Below are 24008 nucleotides of genomic sequence, written 5' to 3'. Positions count from 1 at the left end.
TGCCGGTGATTTCCAGTGACTAAGGGGAATCCCCGCGGAGGGATATCAGTTAATCGCGAAAGCGGAACATTGAAGAACTTGTTGTTCACCCGCAGGTGTTCTGCATCCATCCTAACGGTCCCAAAAAGCCGTCCTCCATGACTACACCAGGTAATGGTTCCGTTATAGATATCTAATCTATTTCTCACTCTATTAACTCAGGTTACATTTCAGGTAAACAATTGTTTTGGAATCGAACCACCCACTGGGAACTTGGCCAGGCAGTTTGTACACCTTTGTTCTACACGGCGGACATGTTTTTTCGATGTTGTTCGCAGTTGTGCCAATGTCAATTTCATGTCCAGTTCCCAAACGTTACCCCCAGTAACAGCTATGCATAATACATTGCAGTATTGAGTGAATCTAGCCACAAAGGGCTGTAATAAGTATATGTCACCAGTGTTGCTCAATTTCACCTGCCAGTCCAAAGTTTGGGACAATGTTCAACAATGTCACGGCTTTTCAGGTGTAACCATATACCTGGCCAGGGTTCAAAGGTCGCACAACGTAGATCAGTGACAGACCATTCTCCTTATAGCAGAGCCGAACCCGCGTATACATCCTTCAGGTAAATGTAGGAAGTTTCTAGGACGCAGATTCGGCTCTGCCATAAAAGAATGTGACAGATGATCATGTCAGCACCGCACCGCCAAAAGCGACTGCTATGTCCGTCCACGTCTCTGTAGCCCTTGCCGAGTCGCTGTGCGGTTTCCTACTAGATCTGAGAACTGCGACTAGTAGCATGCTGTCTGCCAAAACGCAATGACGCCTTTGGCAGGCGTGCGTCTCTTTATGGTGACGACACGCCCGGTGACCCGCCCGGGACCTCCCATACGATCGCTATCAACGTGATTGTCAATGGAGACCACCTTCTTTTGTTAGTGAAAACAATTTTAGACATATTGGCGGTATTGTGCCTCTACATATGCACTTATCGGCTCATTTGTACCGCGTTTGGCAATTTTTAGCGCACCTTTTTAGTTAACTTGTCGAGGATTTTTGAAAAATTTTGGTGCAGTTATCCGGCATTGGTGACAATGCGCCGTGCAGATATGTGGAGTCACTAACAATGCAGTGAATGGGAACCGGTTTGGGATTTTGGGATTCGGTGCAGTTAAATGGAATATGCGTTAATCCGAGGTGCAATTAAGTAGCTTCTACTGTAATGTGCTTTTCTTATTTCTTCCATAAGAAATCACTTTTACTACTCAGTCAGTGTAATCGATCTCCAAGAAGATCTCTATGGGGGCAAAAGAGTATCCAGCCAACCTACAATCTCCAACCAGCCCCCATACGAACGTTGTGTTGGTGGACTGGATACTCTTTTGCCCCCGTAGAGATCTGCTTGGAGATTATACTTTGGAATAAATTCCATGTCCATGTAATTGTACATGGATGTCTAACTTTAATCAACATGCCTTTTCTTGGTTCAAGAAAGAGAGGCAGTATCTATATGAGCTTCATTGTAAAATATAAATTAGACAGTCCACTTGCTGCTTTATTCAGCAGAATTTGGTATAGACCACTCATATGTAAAATCATGGATGTCTTGCTCTCATAGCATCCGATGTCAATTCCATTACAATCCACAGTGTAACCTGACACCAACATGGGTGTGGACCTGGCTACATACCGGGCTCGGATCGGCTGTTTCCAGAACCCGACTCCCAGGTCTGTACGATGTTGGTCCCAGGCATCGGCTCTGTTGGTGGGGGTCATCCTGGCACAGCTGTGGGACAAGGTGACGGGAGATGGGCGAGGGGAAGTAGTCAGGTATGAGTCACTCACGCTTATCAGATCATTTGTTCTGCCTTGTTTTCCAGGTCTCTCCATTGGCAATGCAGTGCTTGTTTTATCTCCCCCTGGTGGTGCATGTTTTCATTAATTTTTTTTTTCATCTATTCATCAAGACCTTCTTTATCCATCAACTTTTATTATCTATGTGACTCCAACAGTTCACCATCGGATGGAGTTTTGCCTGTTGTACATCATACAGACGTTCAGACCTACCAGCGTCACAGTCATCCACAGTCCAGTTGCTGCTTCATGATGATGTCCTGCCTTCTGGTCTGGCTTATCACGGCACTGAAACTTCTTCTTCAGGCAGGCGACATTGAGCAAAACCCTGGCCCTACATTAAGGTATGTGCTTAACATTTTGCAAACATGCACAGTCATGTACCTATTGGGTGATAAGCCATAGGCAATTGTAGTAACACCTAGTAGGCCTGTGGACAAAACATTGTTAAGTGGCAAAGAAATAATCAGCTTTCTGTCAAATACTGATATGATATTTTGAGATGTTCCAATTTGCCATGCATACTATGGATGTTTTACAAGTCTTCAGTGTTATTAGGTCATGAATGGTGGTATTTTATTTGTTGCCATAACAGAGAAACAGACACAGATGAGACAGAGGAGCAAAGTCTGAAGACCAGACAAAATGATGATGGTCATCTTGAGCTAGATCTATCTGAGAGGAATATGTCAAGTGTTCCAAACCAGGTATTCCAGCAAAATGACATACAAGTCCTCAAGCTCCAATGTAACAACATCAAAGTCATACCCATGGACATAGGTATGTTGTGTGAGCTTAAACATTTGGACATCAGTTACAACAAACTTTCCCACCTACCTGACTCCATGTCATCTTTATCAAATCTTGAAGAACTGAACATATCTGGGAACACAATATTAGAGTTCCCCAAAGGAACGGAAAACATGCAGTCAATGAAGATGTTGATCTATCGAAACAATTCCCTGGTCACCATACCTGAGCAGGTCTTTTCCTTCCCAAGTATTGAGGAGCTTGATGTTTCAGATAATGAACTGTCAAACGTGTCACCATCGATAGGGAATCTGTTGTCACTAAAGGTGCTCAATCTCAGGTCCAACCAGTCACTACAACATCTACCTCAGGAGCTTTGCCAGTTGTCTGATCTAGAGGAGCTAAACTTGTCTGTTTGTGACCTTGGCTATCTGCCAGGTAACATTGGTAACCTTAAGAAGCTTAAGATTCTTAATTTAATCTGGAACAGGATTTCATCACTGCCAGAATCAGTTTTCCAAAGTCTTCTCAATCTAGAGGAATTAAATCTTTGTGATAATTCAATCACAGAAATTCCAGAGAACATTTCCAATCTAAAGACGTTAAAGTCTTTCAAAGTAGCTGACAACCAACTTGTGAGGCTCCCCACATCTATTGTAGAGCTCACAGAACTACAAACATTGGACGCATCCTTTAATGCCATTACCGGCTTGCCTGACAATTTTCAGGACTTTGTAAAAATTGTAAATCTCAATCTGAAACACAACCAAATTTCACTTGTGCCATTTTTGAGACATGGTGCCTTTCCTGCACTTCAAGAGATACATCTCACAGGAAATCCTATCCAACTTTCTGAACGTCAACTTGTGTCTGACTTTTGTAAGAAAAGAAGAGTAACCATGTGTGTTGATCACAGACAATATGTGCACTTGATAAAACAAACCCATAGCTGCTATGATATGAAAGCAAAAGTAATAGTTCTCTGGGAACAGGGCAATGAAGTTAATGCTTCCAGATATGAGGATTTTTATCACATTGATTTGCAAAATCAGAGATTAAGTGCAGTACCTTACGGTTTAGATATTCATGACCCTTCAAAAATACTGCTGAGTAATAACAGGATTCAAACATTCCCAGTCAGCACTCCTGTGATAGGGCATTCCAACTTAACACACCTTGACCTTAGTCACAACCTATTATCAAGCCTTCCAGAAGAAATACACCTCCTGTCTGCTCTGAAGATTCTTGACATGTCCTGTAACAAGTTCCAGTCCATTCCTCCGGGGGTATATGAATTACTTTCACTAGAGAATTTTAATATGTCTTACAATTCTGTCCAAGAACTACCTCCAAAAAAGTTCCCCAAATTGGAGAAGCTGAATTTGTCTTACAATATATTCCAAATGGTACCAGAGGGAGTTTTACAAACACAAAGTCTAAATCACCTCAATCTGTTAGGAAATGATATTGCATCCCTCCCTGATGACATTGCCAGATTATCGAACCTCAACACTCTCTGTTATGATATAAGAAAACTACAAAATCTGAGCCATGTGTCCCCTGACTTAAAGACCATGCCATGGAAAAACATTGAATGGACTGTGCCTATTAGTTGTAACATATATGATAAGCCTACTGTTAGGAGTAAAGCTCATTTCAGTGCAAGATCAGATGTAGGACATTTACATGTACAAGTCCAAACTGATAGGAAAGATGTGACTGAAATTGGATCAAACGAACATATACAGTTACAGTATGAGATCAATTGTAATATAGCATGGTTTGAGGATACCCTAAAAGAGTTGATCTTGTCAAATTGCAGTATGCAAGCTTTACCAGAGCATATATTTTGCCTTTCAAAGTTAACAAAATTGGATGTCAGTAGCAACAGGTTGTCAAGTTTTCCTAGTAAATTAACAAGCTTGCAAAGTCTTCAAGTTTTGAATGTCTCTAATTGTGGCCTTACTGTATTACCTGATTCAATAGGAGATTTTCCTTCTCTTGCAAGCCTGGACATATCCAGAAACAACCTCAAGGCCCTGCCAAACTCGTTATCTAACCTGTCTACATTAGAAAAGTTGTCCATGCATAGCTGTGGCTGTGATCATCAGGTAGAATACCTGTCAAACCTGGCATCATTAAGACATGTTGAGGTGGATGTTGCTCAGCTTATCAATATTCGTATCCATTGTTTAGATGAGCTTTCTGCAGCAGGAGTCACCATCACTCTGAATAGGGGGAATATGTGGCCTAATGTGATATCCATTAAATTAAATGAGCTAAGAGGGTCTGTCCTTGACATTACTCTATCTAGTGTCAAATCACATGAAGCCAATCCTTCTCATGAAAAGGAGGTATCCAAGCTCCACCATTTACAGAAAATCACATTGTCCCAGAATGGTATCCAGCATTTCCCTCAATTTCTGCCTCTTTGTACCTCACTCAAACATCTTGATATTTACTTCAATGCAATACAAAGTCTTCCAGATGATATTGGAGAAATGAAAGAGCTTCAATATCTAAATCTGTCAAGTAACTGTCTAAAACATTTACCACCGTCCATTGGTAATCTTCAAAAAGTTGTTGAGTTGGTTCTTGAATACAACCAAATTGAACAGCTACCAGTAAGTATTGGATCATTAGAGAAACTTTCCATACTAAAACTCTCTGAAAACTGCTTAAGAGCAGTTCCTAATTCGCTAGGTAACTTGCATTGTTTGAAAGAAATTGACCTGTCAAACAACAGCCTTGAAAGTATTCCTGAAATAGTAGGAAGTTTGAAAAATATTGTATGCCTTGACATAAGTGGAAATAGTTTGTCCATGTTGCCATCATCCATTTGTAGTTGTCTTTCATTGGAAACCATGAAATTGTCAAGTAACATGTTGTGTCAGTTACCAGAAAACATTGGCCAGTTGGAAAATCTCACATTACTGCAAGCTAGCATGAACAGACTCAGTGTCATACCTTCATCCATATGTAGGCTTCAACATTTACAAACCCTTGATGTGTCTGTGAACAATATTACTGAGCTTCCTGGGGATTTGGGAGACTTGTCTAGCCTAACTGCCCTAAACGTAGGCAGCAACCATCTGAAAGAACTGCCCAAGTCTTTTACAAAGCTAGTAAACCTGACCTCGGTTGACATTTCGTCAAACGACTTAAAAGCATTACCTGAGGAAATGTTTGAGTTTGTTAACCTGACAGAGTTTAACATTGCTGGTAACCAAATAGACACTCTACCAAACACCATCTGTGAGCTGCAAAATCTAGAGTATCTGAGCCTAGAGGAGAACAATATTAGAGTGTTGCCAATGCAGTTTGGTAAACTCCACAAGCTACGACACTTTGGGATGGAGCAAATACAAGACAATCCAATGGAACAGCCCCCTATTGAAGTATTTGAACAGGGAATGGAGGGTGTCCTTGCATATTTTGAAGAGCTGAATCTATCTAAAGCTATTGGAGTACCACGTCCACATGTCAAGGCACTTCTGCTTGGTGATGTGGCTGCTGGAAAAACTAGCTTGTGTAATGCCATCAGACTAGGAAAATCAAACTTAACAGATATCATAGATCGAACGGCTGGAATAGAAGTTCATCCAGCTCGGCTACAAGATAGCATTCAAGTACTGATGCATGACTTTGGTGGTCATAAGATCTACCATTTAACCCACCAGTTCTTCTTCAGCAATGCAGCACTGTACCTCATAGTTGTGGATCTAAAGGCATTTAAACAATCATCCTTTGATGCTGCTGTTAAATATTGGTTAAATTTTATAAAAGCTCGCATTGACTCCAAACCAGTACTCCGAATTGTTGGTTCACACATAGACTTGTGTGATTCAGAAGAGATGAAAGAGAAAGCTGAATTGATAATGAAGAAAATGGAGCAAATTGAGAAAATTGAAGTAGAGTCTCTCAAAAAACACCTATCAGACATAGATCATGCCTTGAACAGAGCAAGTGCACCTTGTTCAGACTATTTGGAGGGTTTTGACACCCAATCACTGAGGAAAAGGAAGAAATTCATTGAGCACCTTATTGACAACAGACCTATCTTTCCTGAGCATATTGATTTGGTGAGTTGTGACTTGAGTTTGGATGGTATCAAGCAGCTGATAGAAAACATTGTTATATTATGTCAAGATCATGAACTATTTCCACGACGAATCCTTCCAACATCATGGTATGAGCTGGAGCTTGCCATTAAAACTCTGAAACAAGAAGGACAGTTATGCTATCTCAGCACGGATGATGTGCAGAAACTTGCAAAAGAAAAAGCAAACATGACCCCTGCAAGGCTCACTCGAGCTCTAAAATACCTTCATGATATTGGAGAAATTGTTCATTTTGCAGACAGCCCGCAATTGTCCAACTTTGTGTTCCACAAACCGCAATGGTTGATGGATGTATTCAAACTAATGTACAAACCAGTTGAAAGATTTGATGAACGGTTTGCCTCAGTTTCTGATGCTGACTTTGATGACATGGTTGAGGATTTTTCCAGTCAGGGAATTGTATCAGAACAAATGATACAGTGTTTATGGAAACAAATGAATCTATCCAAGCATGAGGAATCTATGTTGATCTGGCTACTTCAAAAATTTGACCTTTGTTTTCAAATGCCAACAACTGAAAATGCTGATCCATACACCACTGGCTCTGTGTCTCCTGTGTATCGCTTTCCATGGTTGCTCAAAGCTAGTGCCCCTCGACAGTTCAGGCAATGTTGGAAACAAAAGATTTCCAAGGATGAAGAAGTGTTGATGGTTGTATTTCAACTGCAAAACTATTGCCCTGTAGGTTTGTTTGAAACCCTCTCTGTCAAATTGAACAAATATGTCATTTGTCGTATAGACTGGCAGCATGGCCTTATTGCAGTCAGTAAGGTGGGAGAGAACAAAATCTTGGTGCAACTTGAACCAAAACAAAGAAGTGAGGAAATTGTAATTTCTGTGCGAACACAAAGCAAGGACCTGAAGGAAGCATGGGGAGTTATGGTGCTGCTCATCAATGCAACAAAGGAGCTCCTGCAGCAGTGGCCAGGTGTACTGTACTGTGTTCGGGTGGTGTGTCCGCACTGTCTAAAGCAAGGAGAGGACAAGCCTCATCGGTTCTCTGGAGCTGTTCTGGACAAGACGCCGAAAGGCAACGTGGTGTGCCCAAAGACAGCGGAGAAGATAGATGCAAGACTAATTCACCCAGAAATTAGTACGTTTTTTTCTTTAGATAAATTATAGTCTTTCTGATTATTTGCTAAACATCTATGAAATTACTGGGAATATTTGCAGTTTTGACTACCACATAACTGTGGTCATATTCCTTTTTTCCTTTAAATCTAATGTGTCATTATTGCATTGTTTAGATCTACAATCAGGAAGAGCCTCAGGGTTTAAATTGACATAAATCATTCGTTGAACAGTAAATCTCAATTTTTGCATTTCATTGTGCCTGCCAATGTATACTGTTTGAAGCATTAGTATCACACCTTATGGTCTTTTTGTCTCTGCAACAAAAAACAGGTCCAGCTCAGTGGCAACAGAGGAGAAAGAGGGCACTTGACGAGTGTGGAAAGAGTCCAGCTCCTGAGGAGATCATGACACAAAAACAACCACGATATTCAGGTACACATGTACTAACAATTGTAAAAGCCACTGAATACTTTATCATGAATGATACCATTTCCATAGATCTCGCAAATATACATGTAACTCAGCCAAGTCATTTTGTCTTTCGCAGAACCAGACCCTGGTATTTCAGTGAAGTACAGCACTACAGTCCATGCAACAGACATTTCCAAAGACTGTAACACACAAGACCATACTGATACAGGTATGGGAGTTATTGTTTCTTTCTTAGCTTATTTCCAGTAAACTCTGTTTTGTGGTATGGAGGATGACATGTACAGAGAGGGTAAGGGGAAAACCCTGTATAGGTACCCGTACCCGTATACCTGTATAGGTATACCGGTATACCCCATTTGGGGCCCCAACAAGCCAGGAAACACGCTATATGACGACCGCCATATGGGGCACCCAGAACGGCTGTTTTTTACGGTCTCCACGTTGATATAAGACACAAACAGTTGACTATACTTGGTCAGAAAATAGCTGAACAATCATATTTTACGATCTTTTGATTTCTATGAAGGACGGAGGTTTGGAATATACGGAATTTGCGAAGTTGCTTAGTTTGTATGGAGCGACTGTTAGAACGTGCGAGCACCGATCTCGGAGACCTTTCAACTAAACCCGTTCTGAAAAGGTTTAATACGGAAAACCTACAGGAAACGCCTCACGCTAAAGACAGAGACCGAGCAATGCATTTTCAGACAAATCACGCCGAATGGCCGTAATGTTTGTGTCGCAATAAGTGGTTACTTTCCGTCCAAGCGCACATGTGTCATGGCGGACCTCCCGTGCATCGAGAACGGCATTTCCTGTAGGTTTTACGCAGGTTTACTCCAGCCAAACAGATCATGAGTATTGCATCTGAAGATAATGAAGAGCGGAAAGGTTGATAGTCTGGGTGTTTTTTCTATTTCTTTTCAGAACGGGTTTAGTTGAAAAGTCTCCGAGATCGGTGATCGCACATTCCACAGTGCTCGGGGAGGTCGTATATATGTCGTATTGGTAACGGAATAGTACCAGATTTCTGTCGGTTTTTCACTGCAGCTTTTGCCAATGTTGAACCCGATACAGATCCAGAAATCAATGGAGTTCGCCCGTTACTTTCCCGATAGCCTTGTATATATTACCGACGAATGTCGGGCATGTGTCGGTTTTCACGCAAAAGGTCAGTTGCGGTCATGATGTGTGTCAGGTCCCGATTATAACGATATTGTAGCAATATCTCGTCGGACGAGTTAGACATTTTTTTCCATTGTTTTCTAATAACCGTAAATTTTCTTTGATATATTTTCGTCAAAAGGCAAACCAGGTCATCGTATGATTACCGTGTTGGTAGATAATTTTGTTGTTTTTTTTGGTCCTTTTTTTAAAACTCCGCCGCTATTGTTATTCGTGGATAGTTGACCACTACATTATGCTGTATTTAGCTACATCTTAGTAGACATGTATTCCATATTCGTCTTTTCAGATTCGTGACAACCGGCGTGCCAGTTATACCGGCCATGCTTGAGGATGGGGACGGACTTTTCGGACAGATCGATTCATCTAAATGAAAAGACAATTGTTCATTAATTTATTCCTTTTGTTCCCGTTCAGTTTGCTTTCGTATTGATTTGTTTCGGAGTTTTTTCCAACTGTTTGTTTCATGTCACTAACACTAACAAGTTCGGAAAGCTAACATGAACTCACATAAAATTTTCACAGATTATATTTTATTAACAAATTACAGTAATCAAAGCATTGAACTTGAAGCTGGTCCACAGGAGTTCAAGCATCGAGACGGATTAACCACCATCGGCTGCATTTTTCCGGACCACGGCAATTTGAACGGCTGTATGTTAACAAGAGAAGAAATACTGAAATAATATGATAATGCAAATTGCTGAAAGAAATCAGGAAATACAATCAAACTACGAAATGAAAGTTGCAAACATTAAAAGAGATAACGAACTTTGTCGATGCAACTCAGTTGTCCAGCATCCGAAACTTTCGTCTTGCCCGTATACATTTCTTGTCACCGACGGCAAACGAAGGACTACTGAGAAACGAATGACTACTGAGAAGAAACGTACAAGTATTAGTACTCCTAGATGGTAACCGGGGTGTTCTGATGGTCATATCAATAAGTTTTTTTCAAACATTGCATTACTTTTACTGAATCTCGCACTGGATAAGCGCCTTTATTTGTAACGTTCAAAAACATGCTGCAACTTGACTAGTGACTATGGACTGACTATGGGATTCGGAATTATATTGTCAATTTATTTTCATTTAACGAATATGATTATGGAATATTGAAATATTCCTCCCAGGCTTACTGGTGATTCTTGCCACAGTTCAACCAAGCACTACGTAGCGCAAAAATCAGCGCATGTTCCCGCGCGAAGTGCAGTGATTTGGGCCATTAGAAGTTGACGGCTCCACGAAAAGTTTAAAAAAAGAACGTTTGTTCACAAACTGTTGGGATGTTTTCTAGTTTCAATGAAAATGCATCGCTATTGTTTCCAATTGTAAGTACACGTAACAACCTTTTTTTTTCCAGTGTCCCAACCAGGCTAGGAAAGATATATGATGACGGCTCACGTTCTTTGTTAGCGTTGGCAAAGACGCCGTCAGAGCAAAACGACGAGTCAACTAGTAGAAGTGCAAGGACAACACCCAGAGACCGGAGGCCTTCATCAAGGAAACAGATAGAGATGGATGTAAAAAAAAATAAAGAATAACAAAACATTAAACATGATAATATAAACATAACATGATAAAAGATAAAAATAAATTAATGTTGACTGTAACAGTGAAAAATAAAACATAGAAATTAGTCGGTGGGCTCGAACCTGCACATCTTACCTGATTAGGATAGATGGACAACAACATTACCAGGTGAGCTATCAGCGCTATTCAAAATTACGCTCGTTAGATCGCGTATATGATATGGGCATTTATCGTCTGTTAAAATAAAATCGCGTCAATTGTTCATATTATCAATTTGTTAGCGAACGACGACCAACTGATATTTATTAATGAAACGAAATGTGTGACATGTTAAAATAGAATTGAACAAAACAAACAGAAACATGTAACGTTCGACTGTAGAACAATGCAAGTATAGTCATTACGGACTGCAGCTGTGGAACCCCACGTGATGGGCCGTTTGTATTATAGTGGTTTGAAGGTATTGTTACCTCGCCGCAATATTTAGCTCACCGCGATACGCCGCTTGCGTTTGCGAACAAATGGCTGCCGTACGGCGCCACGAGCTGCAGGTTCGATTCCGGGTTTATACTTCCGCGTCCTTTAAATGAATTTCCTTGGTTATTGAGAACTTATCGATGTTTCCTCGATTATAATATCTTGACTATGCTTCCCATACTTGCCGATTACAGACTTCTGCGGAAATATCGTTCCTTTCAATATTTTATTTTTTGCCGGTTGTAATAAAAGCTTTATTGACACAACAAACAGTACAGCGAGTTCCGCACATTCTACTACAAACTACGTACAAACTAAGTCTTATAACTAAGCAATAAAAGTTAACATCCGTAAATATCAAATATGGTGCTGGAGAATAGCTGATCGATTATCGTCTGAAGTTTCTGCTGCGTGCCACGACGACCATGTGCTTGTCTCTCGGCTGTCAATCATGCAGTGTCCATGGTAATCAGTACCGCGGCTACCCGTCAATCAACGCCGTTGCCATGGTTTCATCCAAGCCGGGGAGTCCCCTCCGCCGTGTTTGTTACTTGTTGCCTTGACGACCGGCATCGGAAGTCTGTGGAAAAAGAAACGACGTATTACCGACAAATTTGTCGGGAAACATAGGTTTCTTATCAGGAATTTCGAGACCATCGAAAAATTACCGTGTGTATGTCGGGAAATGTACATCGACCGATGCAACACCGATGTTGCTCCGACCAGCCTAAAATCCGGAGGACAACTGTTAACGTTTCCGATACATTCCCAGAGAATTGTGACTATGTATTCCCGACATGTTTCCAGTGTATACCCGACCTCCCCGAGCACCGCTCCGTACGAACTTCGCAAATTCCGTATATTCCAAACCTCCATCCTTCATAGAAATCAAAAGATCGTAAAATATGATTGTTCAGCTATTTTCTGACCTAGTAAGTCAACTGTTTGTGTCTTATATCAATGTGGAGACCGTAAAAAAGCAGACGTTCTGGGTACCCCATATGGCGGCCGTCATAGCGTGTTTCCTGGTTTGTTGGGCCCAAAATGGGGTATACCGGTATACCCATACGGGTACCTATACGGGTACGGGAACCTATACAGGGTTTTCTAGCCTCCCGTGCCTTAGTATTTAAACCAAAGGACCTGAAATTTGGTGTAGTTGTGCATTGGATATTTACCCAGATGACCCCATTATTATTTTTTGCATACACTACTTCAAGATTATTTTTTCTCGATTTTTTTATTAGATTTTTCATTATTTTCCAGTGTCGCGTGCACGCCGCCGCGTTTACTATACCATAATATGCTATCGGGAAGCAGCATGCGCCGGCAGCCAATACGCGCGCGATGTTTAGTATTAACGAAGACCTGATTAATTTCAGTTTGTATCGCCCATACTATAGGTATGGACGGTACATATTGTTTTCTCTCATGTTGCTTTCTTCTTCTCCTCCTGTCAAATCTTCAAATCGATTCATCTCGGTCGTCCCTGAGCCAAAACGACTGGTATCTTTGCATGGCGTTCAACTGCAGTAAGGTTTGAACGAGTGCACACTGTACTGAGGTATTTTTTTGAACTGGTGACGTGTCGATGGTATTAGTCGGTAAAGCTACGTCCACGGCGGTGTAAACACTGCCAAAAATACGTGCAACGTGCTGGCGGCGGGCGTACTGTTTTCAATGAAATTTGCGTAAAATAGCTTGAGTATGACCTATGCAGCGTACCAGTATAAGCGTAAGCGGCTGTACAACACTCAAAATTATGGTCATTTGGCTGAAGATACGCGGCAGCGCTCGACTGTCTGCAATTTCGCGAGTAGAAGCTTTCACAATTACGAACGTAAACAACACAACTTCAGGTCAGTGACCCCAATTCCCACGCACGTGTACCTGGCTGTGGTTGACAGGATAGTTGTCTTGCAGGTGGCGTGTAATTATTAAACGGGGGGACGTTTTGAATTTGATTTCAGACAGGGGTGATTACACAATTTTTTTTTTTTTCATAGTGTAACAAATGGTCTTTTAGGTAGGATCTGGTCTATTACTCTTACGTTACGATGTGCTCTCACCACAATAAGGCGTGTCTATAACTATACTATGTGCTCTCACCACACGAAGCTCTCACCAAATATTGCCAAGACTCGGGTTCAGTTTACAGTTTGATGTTATACTTTATTCAAGGTACTGCTGTCGATCACACAATAAATGCAAGGAACTAAGTAACGGAATGTAGGAAATTACTAAGAATAAACAAATACCTGAACAGAAGTGGAGGACGACAAATGGTACTACTCTAACCGGAAGTGATACAAGACGACAGCGGGATGATCTCTGCTCTAATGCTTGCTTACAGACGTCTTACACCGATCTTTATAAGCTTTCCGGAAGGCGGGGCCACGCGAGCGCGACGGGGCGTGGTCAGGCTGACGTCAGGACGCGCCCGTGTCACGTGCTCCCACCACGTGACCCCCGGGGGGTCCTTACGCTAATATGTTGCCTGTTACAATAGAGATGTTTTCTGAATGGTCCATTATGCATGGTAGTTCCTGTAATCTATTCTTTCATAGGGGACACAAGCTCCGTTTCGGGCCTGGAATATGACTTTGCAATAGTTCACTTTTAGGCAGATTGTTTTGCCATGGGATGATTTTGGGAGTTAATTCTTGCAATGGGAGGGAGAATGAACATGGGTGCCTTGAAAAGCCCATCCATGCATAGGGTTTCAAATTGGGAGAGATTCATTTCTGACTGGTCTTAAATTAAATTCTTTATTCAAATACCAACATTGCAGACATACAACAAACGTTAGCCTGGATCGCGTTGATATTTACAATGGTCATTACATGGTCTTACTTTATAACAGTTAAACGTTATTTTGGAATGCTCTATTTTTGCATTAGAACAGTCGCTTTTTGCATGCATGAGGAGGGAAATGGGCGATACATTTTGCATTTGCCCGTGCAAATGTTGCCTTTCTAGTTGTACTTATGAGTTGATGTGTACTGAAGAATATTTGGCCCAAATTCTCCACCCTCATCTACATTCAATATAAATTTGACTACACAGTACCATAATTTCCCACTGCCAGATGTAGCAATTCAAGTCAAATGGAAATTAATACATAGGCATGGAACAATGGAACAAGATTTAGGATGATGACTTTAATGGATTTACATGATTGTATGTTCCAGACTTGGGAATTGGGGATCATTGATGTAGATCAGAACCTGAAAAACAATATCAATAGGTCAACACTCATTTAACTGTTTTCTTGCTTTAGACAATGCATGGGAAAGGTTCAGAAGTATGGCTACTGAGATGCCACCAGAAGATGAAGGAAGCAGACTTACAGCCCACCTGATGGAGTCAGGCCTCACACTCCGACCCGACGTGCCCAAAGATGGAAACTGCCTCTTCCATGCAGTATCCGACCAACTTGTCCGCACTGGAAGTCAGGCAATCAGCCACTCACACCTTAGACGAGATGTGGTTGGCTATCTGAGGCAACATCCTAACAATGTACGTCTGGTCTGTATCTGGAAATTGAACAGGAATGATTAAAATCAGATGAGAATAGGTACATGCAGATCCTGAATATAGAACATTATTTGAAAGAAGCTCTTAGACTAATATATTACAAAAGCCATTAATATCATTAAGTGCCTTTATCTACTTAAGAGCAAGTTTTTAATCTATTTTCAATTGAAGCATCAAAGTCTTATCTCTCTAATATAATACCGTAACTTCGGATACAGCTATGAATCTATACAGCTCTGATATTCTCTTTCCTGACTGAAGCTTAGGTCCGAAACACATATGCATGTATCGTCTTCATAATTTTGGTGCACAATGTGTGATACTGAATGAAACTTGTAGGCTTAAACTTTGACTCATTGTCAAACATGGCAAAAATAGTTGTTAACTTCCAACCTTACCTGTATACTTCTAACATTGACTTCATGACGCTGTTACTCTTTCAGGAGCAGGGTGATCACCTTCGTGCCTTTGTACCCAATGAAGACTGGGAAGGCTATCTACAGCAAATGTCTCGAGATGGAGTGTGGGGAGATCACGTCGTTCTACAGGCCCTGGCTTCCATGTTAGGACGAGACATTAGGATTGTGTCCAGCATTGATGCAGAGAACTACACAACCATTCTGTCACCTATGGGGAACCAACAAGATACAACAGGACAACCACTACTGCTTGGTCACTATGCTGAAAACCACTATACTAGTCTGGATGGTATGTTCTAAAAGCCTTCACAAAAAATAGTCGTAATAAAATATGCAAACATCAACTGGATAGATTTTGGAAATGCAGTAGATTCATATAATTTCATGAAATATACACATTAGCTCCTGTTTTGCATGATTAGCATCCCATTATATCAATCATCAGATTCTGTGACTTTTAAAATTATCTATCTCCATACCAAACATAACAGATGAAACCAGAGTTCTGTTTCTACACCTGTTTCTGGAAATACCAAACATGAATGAAAAAAATTCCAGTCATTTACCAGTATAGTATCATTGCTATGTTCTCATCAATCAATCAAATTTGCATACTTGATATTCATCGATATTCCTCGATTTATCACTTTCATGGAACACAGCAGATTTGTAGAATTTCATTGATTATGCAAATCAGCTTCTGTTTGGCATAATTAGTATCTTATTATGTCAATCATCAGATTCAATTTTATTTTAGAATCATCTATCTCCATTACCAAACATAACAGATGAAACAAGAGTTTGGAGATGTCATATCTTCAACACTGCAGCAGTATGTTACTATAGCCCTGTCGCAAACTTAAAACAACCGCAAACACTCCATTTTCGCCTCAGCGCGAAATAGAAACCACGCGAACTCAGATGCATTTACAGTATCTTTTGACCTACCGTAAGGAAATATACTGAGCTAATCTGCGATTCATTATTAGACTATCAAAAAGTGAGATGATCCAACATACACTGACGAATATAAAAGAATCAGATTTAATTGAGTTATTCTAAACTCCATTTTTCATGTCATTGTTCAAGGGGACAACACTGTTGCACATACAGCAGAACACCGCACTGTGAAAAGACCCAGCGTCGACCCATTGCCTGCAACCGTTACGAGAAAGGAGCAGAGGGGAAGTCCAAGAAGCCAGCAGGCAGATGACGGAGTAGGGACAAGTGGGGTCGAGAGAGGCTCAGCAGAAACAGGTGGAATCTTTGCTACCACTCAATTGCTGATGGATCAGTTTATTGTTTATTTGCACGTAGGACATTTTGTTGCAAACTGGAGGGGAAACCTAAAACCTCCTAAGGTTTTTTGAGGGTTTCCCCTTAACTGTGGTTGATTACTTGATAATAGCTGAATGGAGTACTTAGTATGCTTACATTTGATCATAAATTAGACATATGACTGGCACATTTACATAATCAATGCATAGTGATGTACACCTTTAACTAGCTTACACGTGTCACAAGTATGCAATTCAGACTATTTACCACTAAGGAACTAGTACATGTTCTTTTTTCTCATAGATTATGAAAATTAGATTTCATTTGCATAATTGATATCTGTTTATAATTATGTTTACCTGCTATGAATTACAAATGTTACATGTCCTCCTATGAAAAACAGATATACAATTTATATAGAATTTCCTCACTAATCATTTGTGGTCATCTTCTATCACTTTCGACCCAACATCTTGTTAATGTTGATCTGCCGAACATTCAAATGATTACCGATACCTAGTTAATTAAAGATTAATGAGCAAATAATGAAGATAACATTCACCACATGTAAAATATGGACTGAAGTAATGGCTGTTATGTACGCTCGAAATACATGTTAGTGATTTCTACCAATGCCCAAAGCGACAAGGAGAGACTGTCACAGCTTCTTCAGACTATTTCCAACCCTTCCAAACCCATTTCCACCGCGCCGAGGCAGAATTTCCAACCGCTCCACGGTACAGTGGCCCAGAGGTACATGTGCCCTCTATCTCACCTACTATGAGTGCCTTTTTTGTTTAAAAAGTTGATATTTTGAATACTATTGTCAACTTATGTGCATGCTTATGCTTAAGTTGGTTCGAATGATATTGAATGGAGGTCAACTGGCTACTTTCAGTGGCTCTTTTAAATCTAATTATTATTACTATTACTAAAATGTTAAAATCAGTGGCAGTCCTGATGGTACTTGAGACTTGCCGAATACAATGACTAACGTTTACATAGTGTGCAATTTCAAACATGTGAGGCACTACCTCGATGAGCGAGTGCTCCAACTATATATATATATCCTTTAAAAGTCCTCCTGATAACACAATTTATATGGGGTCCACTGAATCTCCAAAGATGAACCATAATATTTTAATAGGTCACAAAGTCAAGACACTCTCTTTTTACATTCATCTAAAAAATTTAATCCAACGCCCCACTCCCCATTCATATAACAGTGATGTCTGCCATTGACAGCAAAATTATCATGTTAATTGTTATAATAATTTTCTACTGTACTCAAGCTCACCATTGTATTATTAAAAAACTGCATTTTGAGTGTGAGAAGGCAATTTTATGAGACGTTTTGAAATACTTACAAATCATCGACCAGTCTCCTGCATATAGACACATGTCATCCGTCGGAGGTGACTTTTGACATGGAGACTGTATCTTGCATCTAGGGTGTGTCACAGGATCCACACATTTCAAGGTTCACAGAAAAGAAAATACAGAAAATAAAAGTACACACAGAAAATAAAAATGCCACACAGAAAATAAAAATGAAATGGAAAAAAAAATGACCTAAGCCCTTGTATTTCTGGGCCTCTGTACCAAGGAGCAGTTGGAAATTCTGCCTTGGCGCGGTTGGAAATCCTGTCTTGGGGCGGTTGGAAATGGGTTTGGATGAGTTGGAAATGGTCTCAGAAGCTGTCTCTCCTTGTCGCTTTGGTAGATTTTAATCTTGAGGACAGCTCAGTTGACCGTATTTCTGTACAATATCATTGTACCGGTTAACTTCGTAGCAACCAAGAGAATCATTTTGCGAAGACAATAAATATAGCAGTATTCTGCACAATTCAACTCTAACCATCGTGGTGATTTCTGCAGATCTCAAACAGATATTGGAGAGCATTTTCTGTCGGCTGGACGAAAGAGATGTACGGCTTCTTCTGCAGATGTGGTCTGCACGTACCAATAAACAGGAAAGTGCAGGGATCTACACACCAGCTGACTTGATGAAGGCCATGGTGAGGGCTGGCTACATCACAACTAGTATGTATACTTGCAAGTTTTTATTTCACTCTTGTATCTTTTTGCTATAGCCCTTAGAATCTAGTAATTAATTAATTAAGAAAAAATGCATGAAATTTTATGTGTCCCTTTTTGCATTTTTTTTTTCAAATTGCTGAAAAGGGGTTATTCTCCAACATGGTTACAAGTCATTAGACATAATGTACAATTTTGCAAAGTTAAAACATATTTGACTATTTCAGGTGATCTTGGAATGCTGGAAAAGGACATGATAGCGGCTGGGATCAGCCTTCCTGTTATTGTGCGAGACATTCCAGGTTGGTTTTAACTCTGTCAGAACAATTCTGCACTAGACGAAGGTGGAGGTGCCATTTTACCAAGCTACACACTATCACTAATGTCTGATGATTAATTATGTTTTTCTTGTCTAAAGCCTTTGTCGTACGTCTTTGTCAATGTGTGAACATATCAATCTTTCTTTGCGACAAGACAATAGTGGTATCAGACAGAGTGAATTCCATGGCATTTCCATACTAAACATCAGAAGAGGTCTGTCTGTTTGATGATGAGCTCTTTAAATATCATCATCATCATCATCATCATCAGTTGGTGTGCTTATGCACCGTCGGGGTTATACCGGATCACTTATGGAGTGATATCCCTATTCGTTGGCTGATACAAGACGGGGATGCGCCAGGTCTCCAGTCCTGGTGAATGATTAGCTCTACAAAGCTTTGAAACATTGACCTAGGACTATTTGTCTTCAATTGTTGCTAGCTCACCAAATGTGTAAATGTTTGGGCATCAGTATGATAGTCCTGTTGCTTGGACAAATGTTGTATGACTTCCTCACAACTTTTTTTAATGTTAATCGCAATGTTTCCTAGGTTTACAATATGAGTTGAAGTACCCAAGGACAACAGAGGCTATAGTAGGACCAATGGGTGGAGAAGTGGAAATTCCTGGTTTTGTCAAACTCATTGTACCACCAGAAGTCCTTCAGCAAGACACAATAATAACCATATCCACTGTAGATGTTGCTGCTATTCTAAGAGATCATGAAGGCATAAACTGGATCTCCGGCTACCCCTGGTGTCTGGATGAGGATTCTTGTCTACGTGAGCTACTGGATCAGGTGCTGTTCTCCCCAGCTGTTGACGTCAACCTACATGGTGCACAGTTGATTGGGCCAGTGGAGGTGCAGACGTGGCGGCCACCAGGTTCTGAAGGGATGGAATGTCTTCTGCTGAAGCATCATGATGGAGAAGGCTGGACAGATGTCACAGCTTTAACCAGGTATCACATTGACTCGGACAGATTGTCAATGTCATTGCAGACATTCAGTCTGGAAACTATCTTATGGGCTCCAGTAAGAGCCGTAACAAAGGCAATGCTTGATGCCTTTTCGTCCAGGACTGTAGACTGTTCGTTTATAGCGTACATCAGCCTCGGTGTAGATGATATGGAATTTCACCTTGTCTGCAGAGATCGGTGCATTGAAACAGATGGGTACCGTCAAGGATTCAAGCAGTGTGGATCAAACAATGCAACATTGCCTCTCTATAATGGTGATGTAATCAAGGTTGATGTAAATCTCTGTGGATGCCAACAGTCAACAGATGAAGAGAACCTACGTGCCACGCTGTGCAAACAAAGCGGTCAGGAGATACAAATGCGTCTGAAGAGACCTGACACTAGAAATCCTTCCATAGGCGAAGTGTATGTCTGGAAATTTCAACATCCACAGTGGCTGCGCGTGTGTAAACTCACCTTCAAAGTGGTAAGAATGCACAAGCTATGCTGATCATGAATGTTAAATTAAACGTTTATCATAAATGTCACTCAAAGTGCTTCTGAGTCCACTGCAATTTAAAACAGCGATGTTATCATTATCTTTTTTAAATAAAGTCTTGTGTATTATCTATTTCAGGAAGGGTTAGGCGACATCTCCACACGTGAGTACATTTTGGAATATGCCAGTAAAAAATTGGGAATTCACTTCCAATGTCTGTTTAGCTTTAGTCAGACACTGGACATGTGTAACGTAGTGACCCATAAAGAGGGGAACACCTGGCAACTTTACAACAGATATTTTTGTCTAAATTTTCAATGATTCTTTACAATGTTCACATGTTTTTGTCATATATCGTGCAAGTGGACGACACCGTTGTTCTTACAACAAAACCAAAAAGCAAGCAGACGGATGGATCAGGGCCAAGTGAAGTCAGGAGAGGCACAGCAGAAACAGGTGGAACCTTTGTTACCATTCAATTTCTGATGGATCACAGTCTGTAGGATATCTTGTGACCTACCGTCAGGAAACATACTGAGCAGATCCGTGATCCATTATTAGACCATCAAACAAGTGAGATGATCCCACATACACTGCCGAATGTAAAAGAATCAAGATTCAAATGATAAAGTGTGTTGTGTCACACAGAGTAATTCTAAACCTCATTTTTCGTGTCATATCGTTCAAGGGGATGACACCATTGCTTGTAAAGCAGAACACTGCACCGTGAAAAGACCCAGCGTCAACCCTTCGCCAACCGTGCCACAAAAGAAGAAGAGGAGAAGTCCAAGAAGCCAGCAGGCAGATGACGGAGCAGGGACAAGTGGGGTCGAGAGAGGCTCAGCAGAAACAGGTGGAATCTTTGCTACCACTCAATTTCTGATGGATCACAGTTTGTACAATATCTTGTGATCAACAAGTCTAATATTACATGTCCAGCTATCAGTTGGGCACTGCACATGATATAGCCACTATAAATCTTCCGAAAACCGTTAAGACGGAGAGTAACAATAGTTGTACTGAAAGGTATCTAATTGTTTTAACTGACTTTAACCCTTATCCTGCTGGCTGTTTTTTTATCATGCATTTTTCCTGTGCTGGGCATTTTAAACCCTCTTAATAGATAGGCACAGCTTTTACTTTGCTCCGTTATACATGTAGTAACTGTTACTTTTCTTCCAAGTAATCCTATAATGCTATACATCAATAGAAAGCTGAGAGTCTTTACTTTTGAAAAATGTCTTGCAATCTATACCTGCTTACACATACACTCATTGCAAAACTGTATGTTGACCCCTGACCTCTTGCGAGGTTTAGTCGGATAACCCAGGTAGACCATGAAGTATATTGGGTGAGTGCTACACAATTTTCTGAAAATAGAGCCTTCCCAACATATGTTGGGCACAGCACTGGGAGTTTGCATGTGCTTCCCAACATACTGTATGTTGGGAGCTGCAGGACAAGGCTTAATATCCAGCTCAGTGACAGATTGATATAGTAGGCAATCTTTCTGCAAATTATACTTCATGATCGACCTCATCCGATTTCTGATGAGATTCTCTCGTGTATATTCCAGTTGATGTCAAAGAATATTTTGACAAGATCATCGACAAAGTCAGTCACAAGTGGGACAGCCTAGCGCGAAAGCTGGGGTTCAACCAGAACAATATCAAAGGAATCCAAAGTACACAGGATGACAATGACCACCGATGCAGAGAGGTGCTGCATGGGTGGAGAAACAAGAAGGGAAGAAAGGCTACACTACAGGTTCTGAAGAAGGCTCTCATCGACATTGGTGAACGGTGGACAGCTGAGGAATTGTGAGGTGTGCCTTTCACCATTTAATGCAAAAGAGTAACTGCGTCCAATTCGCATAAGCCTGATTACCTTAGGTTTGTGTCAACTGGTCTCTTTGAAAAACAATCGGCGGAGGTGACAATTCATTTAATAAATAAATAGATAAACAAATACTAACCATACTATATAGGCTTTAAAAAGTTGGAATGAGGAAAGCTTTTAGAAATTTTAGTAACTTTAAAGACGTTTCCTCACATATCCATTTCATATATCTTCTATAATTGCAGTGCTGAATAACCTCCTGTTGGTGGGTGCATCTCTTGGCCATCACAATACCTGCAATGACGTACAGTTAAGCGCCACAGTACGCCAAGCGAAAAATTGGTATCACCGGAACTGTATCCAACAACATAAAGGCAAAGCCCCTCGCAGATGGTGGAAATGCTTCAACAGGGAGCTTGGGAGATCACATGAATGTGGGGTTTTCCATCACAGATGAGCCCTCAGCAGAAAGAATTGGCCAACACTTCTCTGAAGCATGGTGTCAAAGTCAGTCTCTCTGCATCTTCCCACTCCCGTTCGCTGACAAGTGTCCTGACCTGTGTTCAATCGGGGAGATAAAAGTCCTACTGAAGGCCATCAATCCAAGGAAGGCAAGTGGTCCAGATGATATCCCGAGCTGGATCCTTAAAGAACACGCTGAAGACCTTGCACCCATCATAACTCACATGTTCAATGCTTCATATGAGAATGGCACAGTGTCACTCATTTGGAAATCGGCTAACATCCCACCTGTTCCAAAATATGCTGGGGCAACTGAAGCCTGCGACAAGAGGCCCATTTCTCTTGCATCCTGAAGAGACTTCTCCCTTCCCTACGTACCGTCATAAAAGACCAGTATGCATCTATGAGCGGCTCCTTGACAACCATTGCTCTTGTGCGCATGGTACAAACCTGGCTAACAGCGTTGGATTCCAAGAAGCCAACACTCATCAGAGCTCTGTTTGCCGACATGTCGAAAGCCTTAGATCGTGTCGACCATGCCATTGATTCTACTATAGCATGTGATCGATATCCAGGCTAGTCCACGCATGGTAACATGGATTCACAGGTACTTTAGCGGTCGGCGTCAGAGGTGTGGTCAGCCCCTGAAAGGAGCCAACATCGGGTATACCACAGGGTGGTTTTTCTGCTCTTTATGAGCACAAGAACACCACGTCTTGACACCATGAACGTGGGCTATGCGGACGATGTCTCCATGTCCAGAACCCTCTCTGTGCTTTAGCCAACAAAGACAAAACACTTGAGGAAGAGACATCTCATCCCGACACGTGGGCAGACTCCAACATGTTGCTGAACGGGAAGAAATGTCAACTTCTACAAATATGTCTCTGCAGATCTGTTCCCAGCCCAGCAAGGCTAACCCTTGGGGGTGTATGCGCACCGTGGGTCGACTCTGCAAAAGGTCATGGATTCATTCTTAAGAACCTTACACTCCAAGAACATGTCACCTCTACAGTGACAAAAGCCTCACGTAGACTGCACTACCTGCGGCTTCTGTCCAAACAAGGGACCAGTGTTTCTGACTTAGTCCTGGATACCTTTCCCTTGTATGTCCAGCATGTCTTCCTTGTTGGGTGCAGTAAGGAACAGTAACGTCAACTAGAGCGAGTCCAACGGCGTGCTCTTCGCATCATCAGCCGAGCAGGCCGGTGTGATGTGCCTGAACTAACAAGTTTTTAAACATATTTTACC

At 41.1% G+C, this 24008-nt stretch overlaps 1 protein-coding gene across 3 annotated transcripts; it reads left to right on the top strand.

Moving 5' to 3' along the window:
- The first annotated feature begins 30 nt into the window (after positions 1-30).
- Positions 31-23980, top strand: LOC136441300 (uncharacterized). 3 transcript variants are annotated; one of them, XM_066437505.1, is made up of 17 exons: positions 31-150; positions 1632-1812; positions 1995-2180; positions 2432-7800; positions 8112-8213; positions 8329-8421; positions 14689-14927; positions 15389-15653; positions 16454-16621; positions 18521-18685; positions 18907-18981; positions 19552-20444; positions 20595-20619; positions 20820-20912; positions 21145-21309; positions 22033-22281; positions 22541-23980. In XM_066437505.1, exons 2-16 carry the CDS (start codon positions 1649-1651, stop codon positions 22278-22280), a joined length of 8250 nt encoding a protein of 2749 aa, XP_066293602.1. In that variant the 5' UTR covers positions 31-150; positions 1632-1648; the 3' UTR covers position 22281; positions 22541-23980. The 3 variants fall into 3 exon arrangements, with proteins under 3 accessions (XP_066293602.1, XP_066293603.1, XP_066293604.1); XM_066437506.1 differs by lacking the exon at positions 20820-20912; XM_066437507.1 differs by lacking the exons at positions 18521-18685; positions 18907-18981; positions 19552-20444; ... (1 more) ...; positions 20820-20912; positions 21145-21309.
- The last annotated feature ends 28 nt before the right edge of the window (positions 23981-24008 follow it).

This window comes from Branchiostoma lanceolatum, chromosome 9 (genome assembly GCF_035083965.1).
Source record: "Branchiostoma lanceolatum isolate klBraLanc5 chromosome 9, klBraLanc5.hap2, whole genome shotgun sequence".
NCBI lineage: Eukaryota > Metazoa > Chordata > Leptocardii > Amphioxiformes > Branchiostomatidae > Branchiostoma > Branchiostoma lanceolatum.
The sequence above is the reverse complement of the archived record's forward strand: the minus strand, read 5'-3'. Positions and strand labels throughout refer to the sequence as shown.

Coding starts and splice junctions, on each gene's coding strand:
- LOC136441300 (XM_066437505.1), top strand. CDS start 1,649: ATGGGTGTGGACCTGGCTACATACCGGGCTCGGATCGGCTGTTTCCAG. Junction 18,982..19,551: donor TATTGTGCGAGACATTCCAG/GTTGGTTTTAAC, acceptor AATGTTTCCTAG/GTTTACAATATGAGTTGAAG. Junction 20,445..20,594: donor GTAAACTCACCTTCAAAGTG/GTAAGAATGCAC, acceptor TATCTATTTCAG/GAAGGGTTAGGCGACATCTC.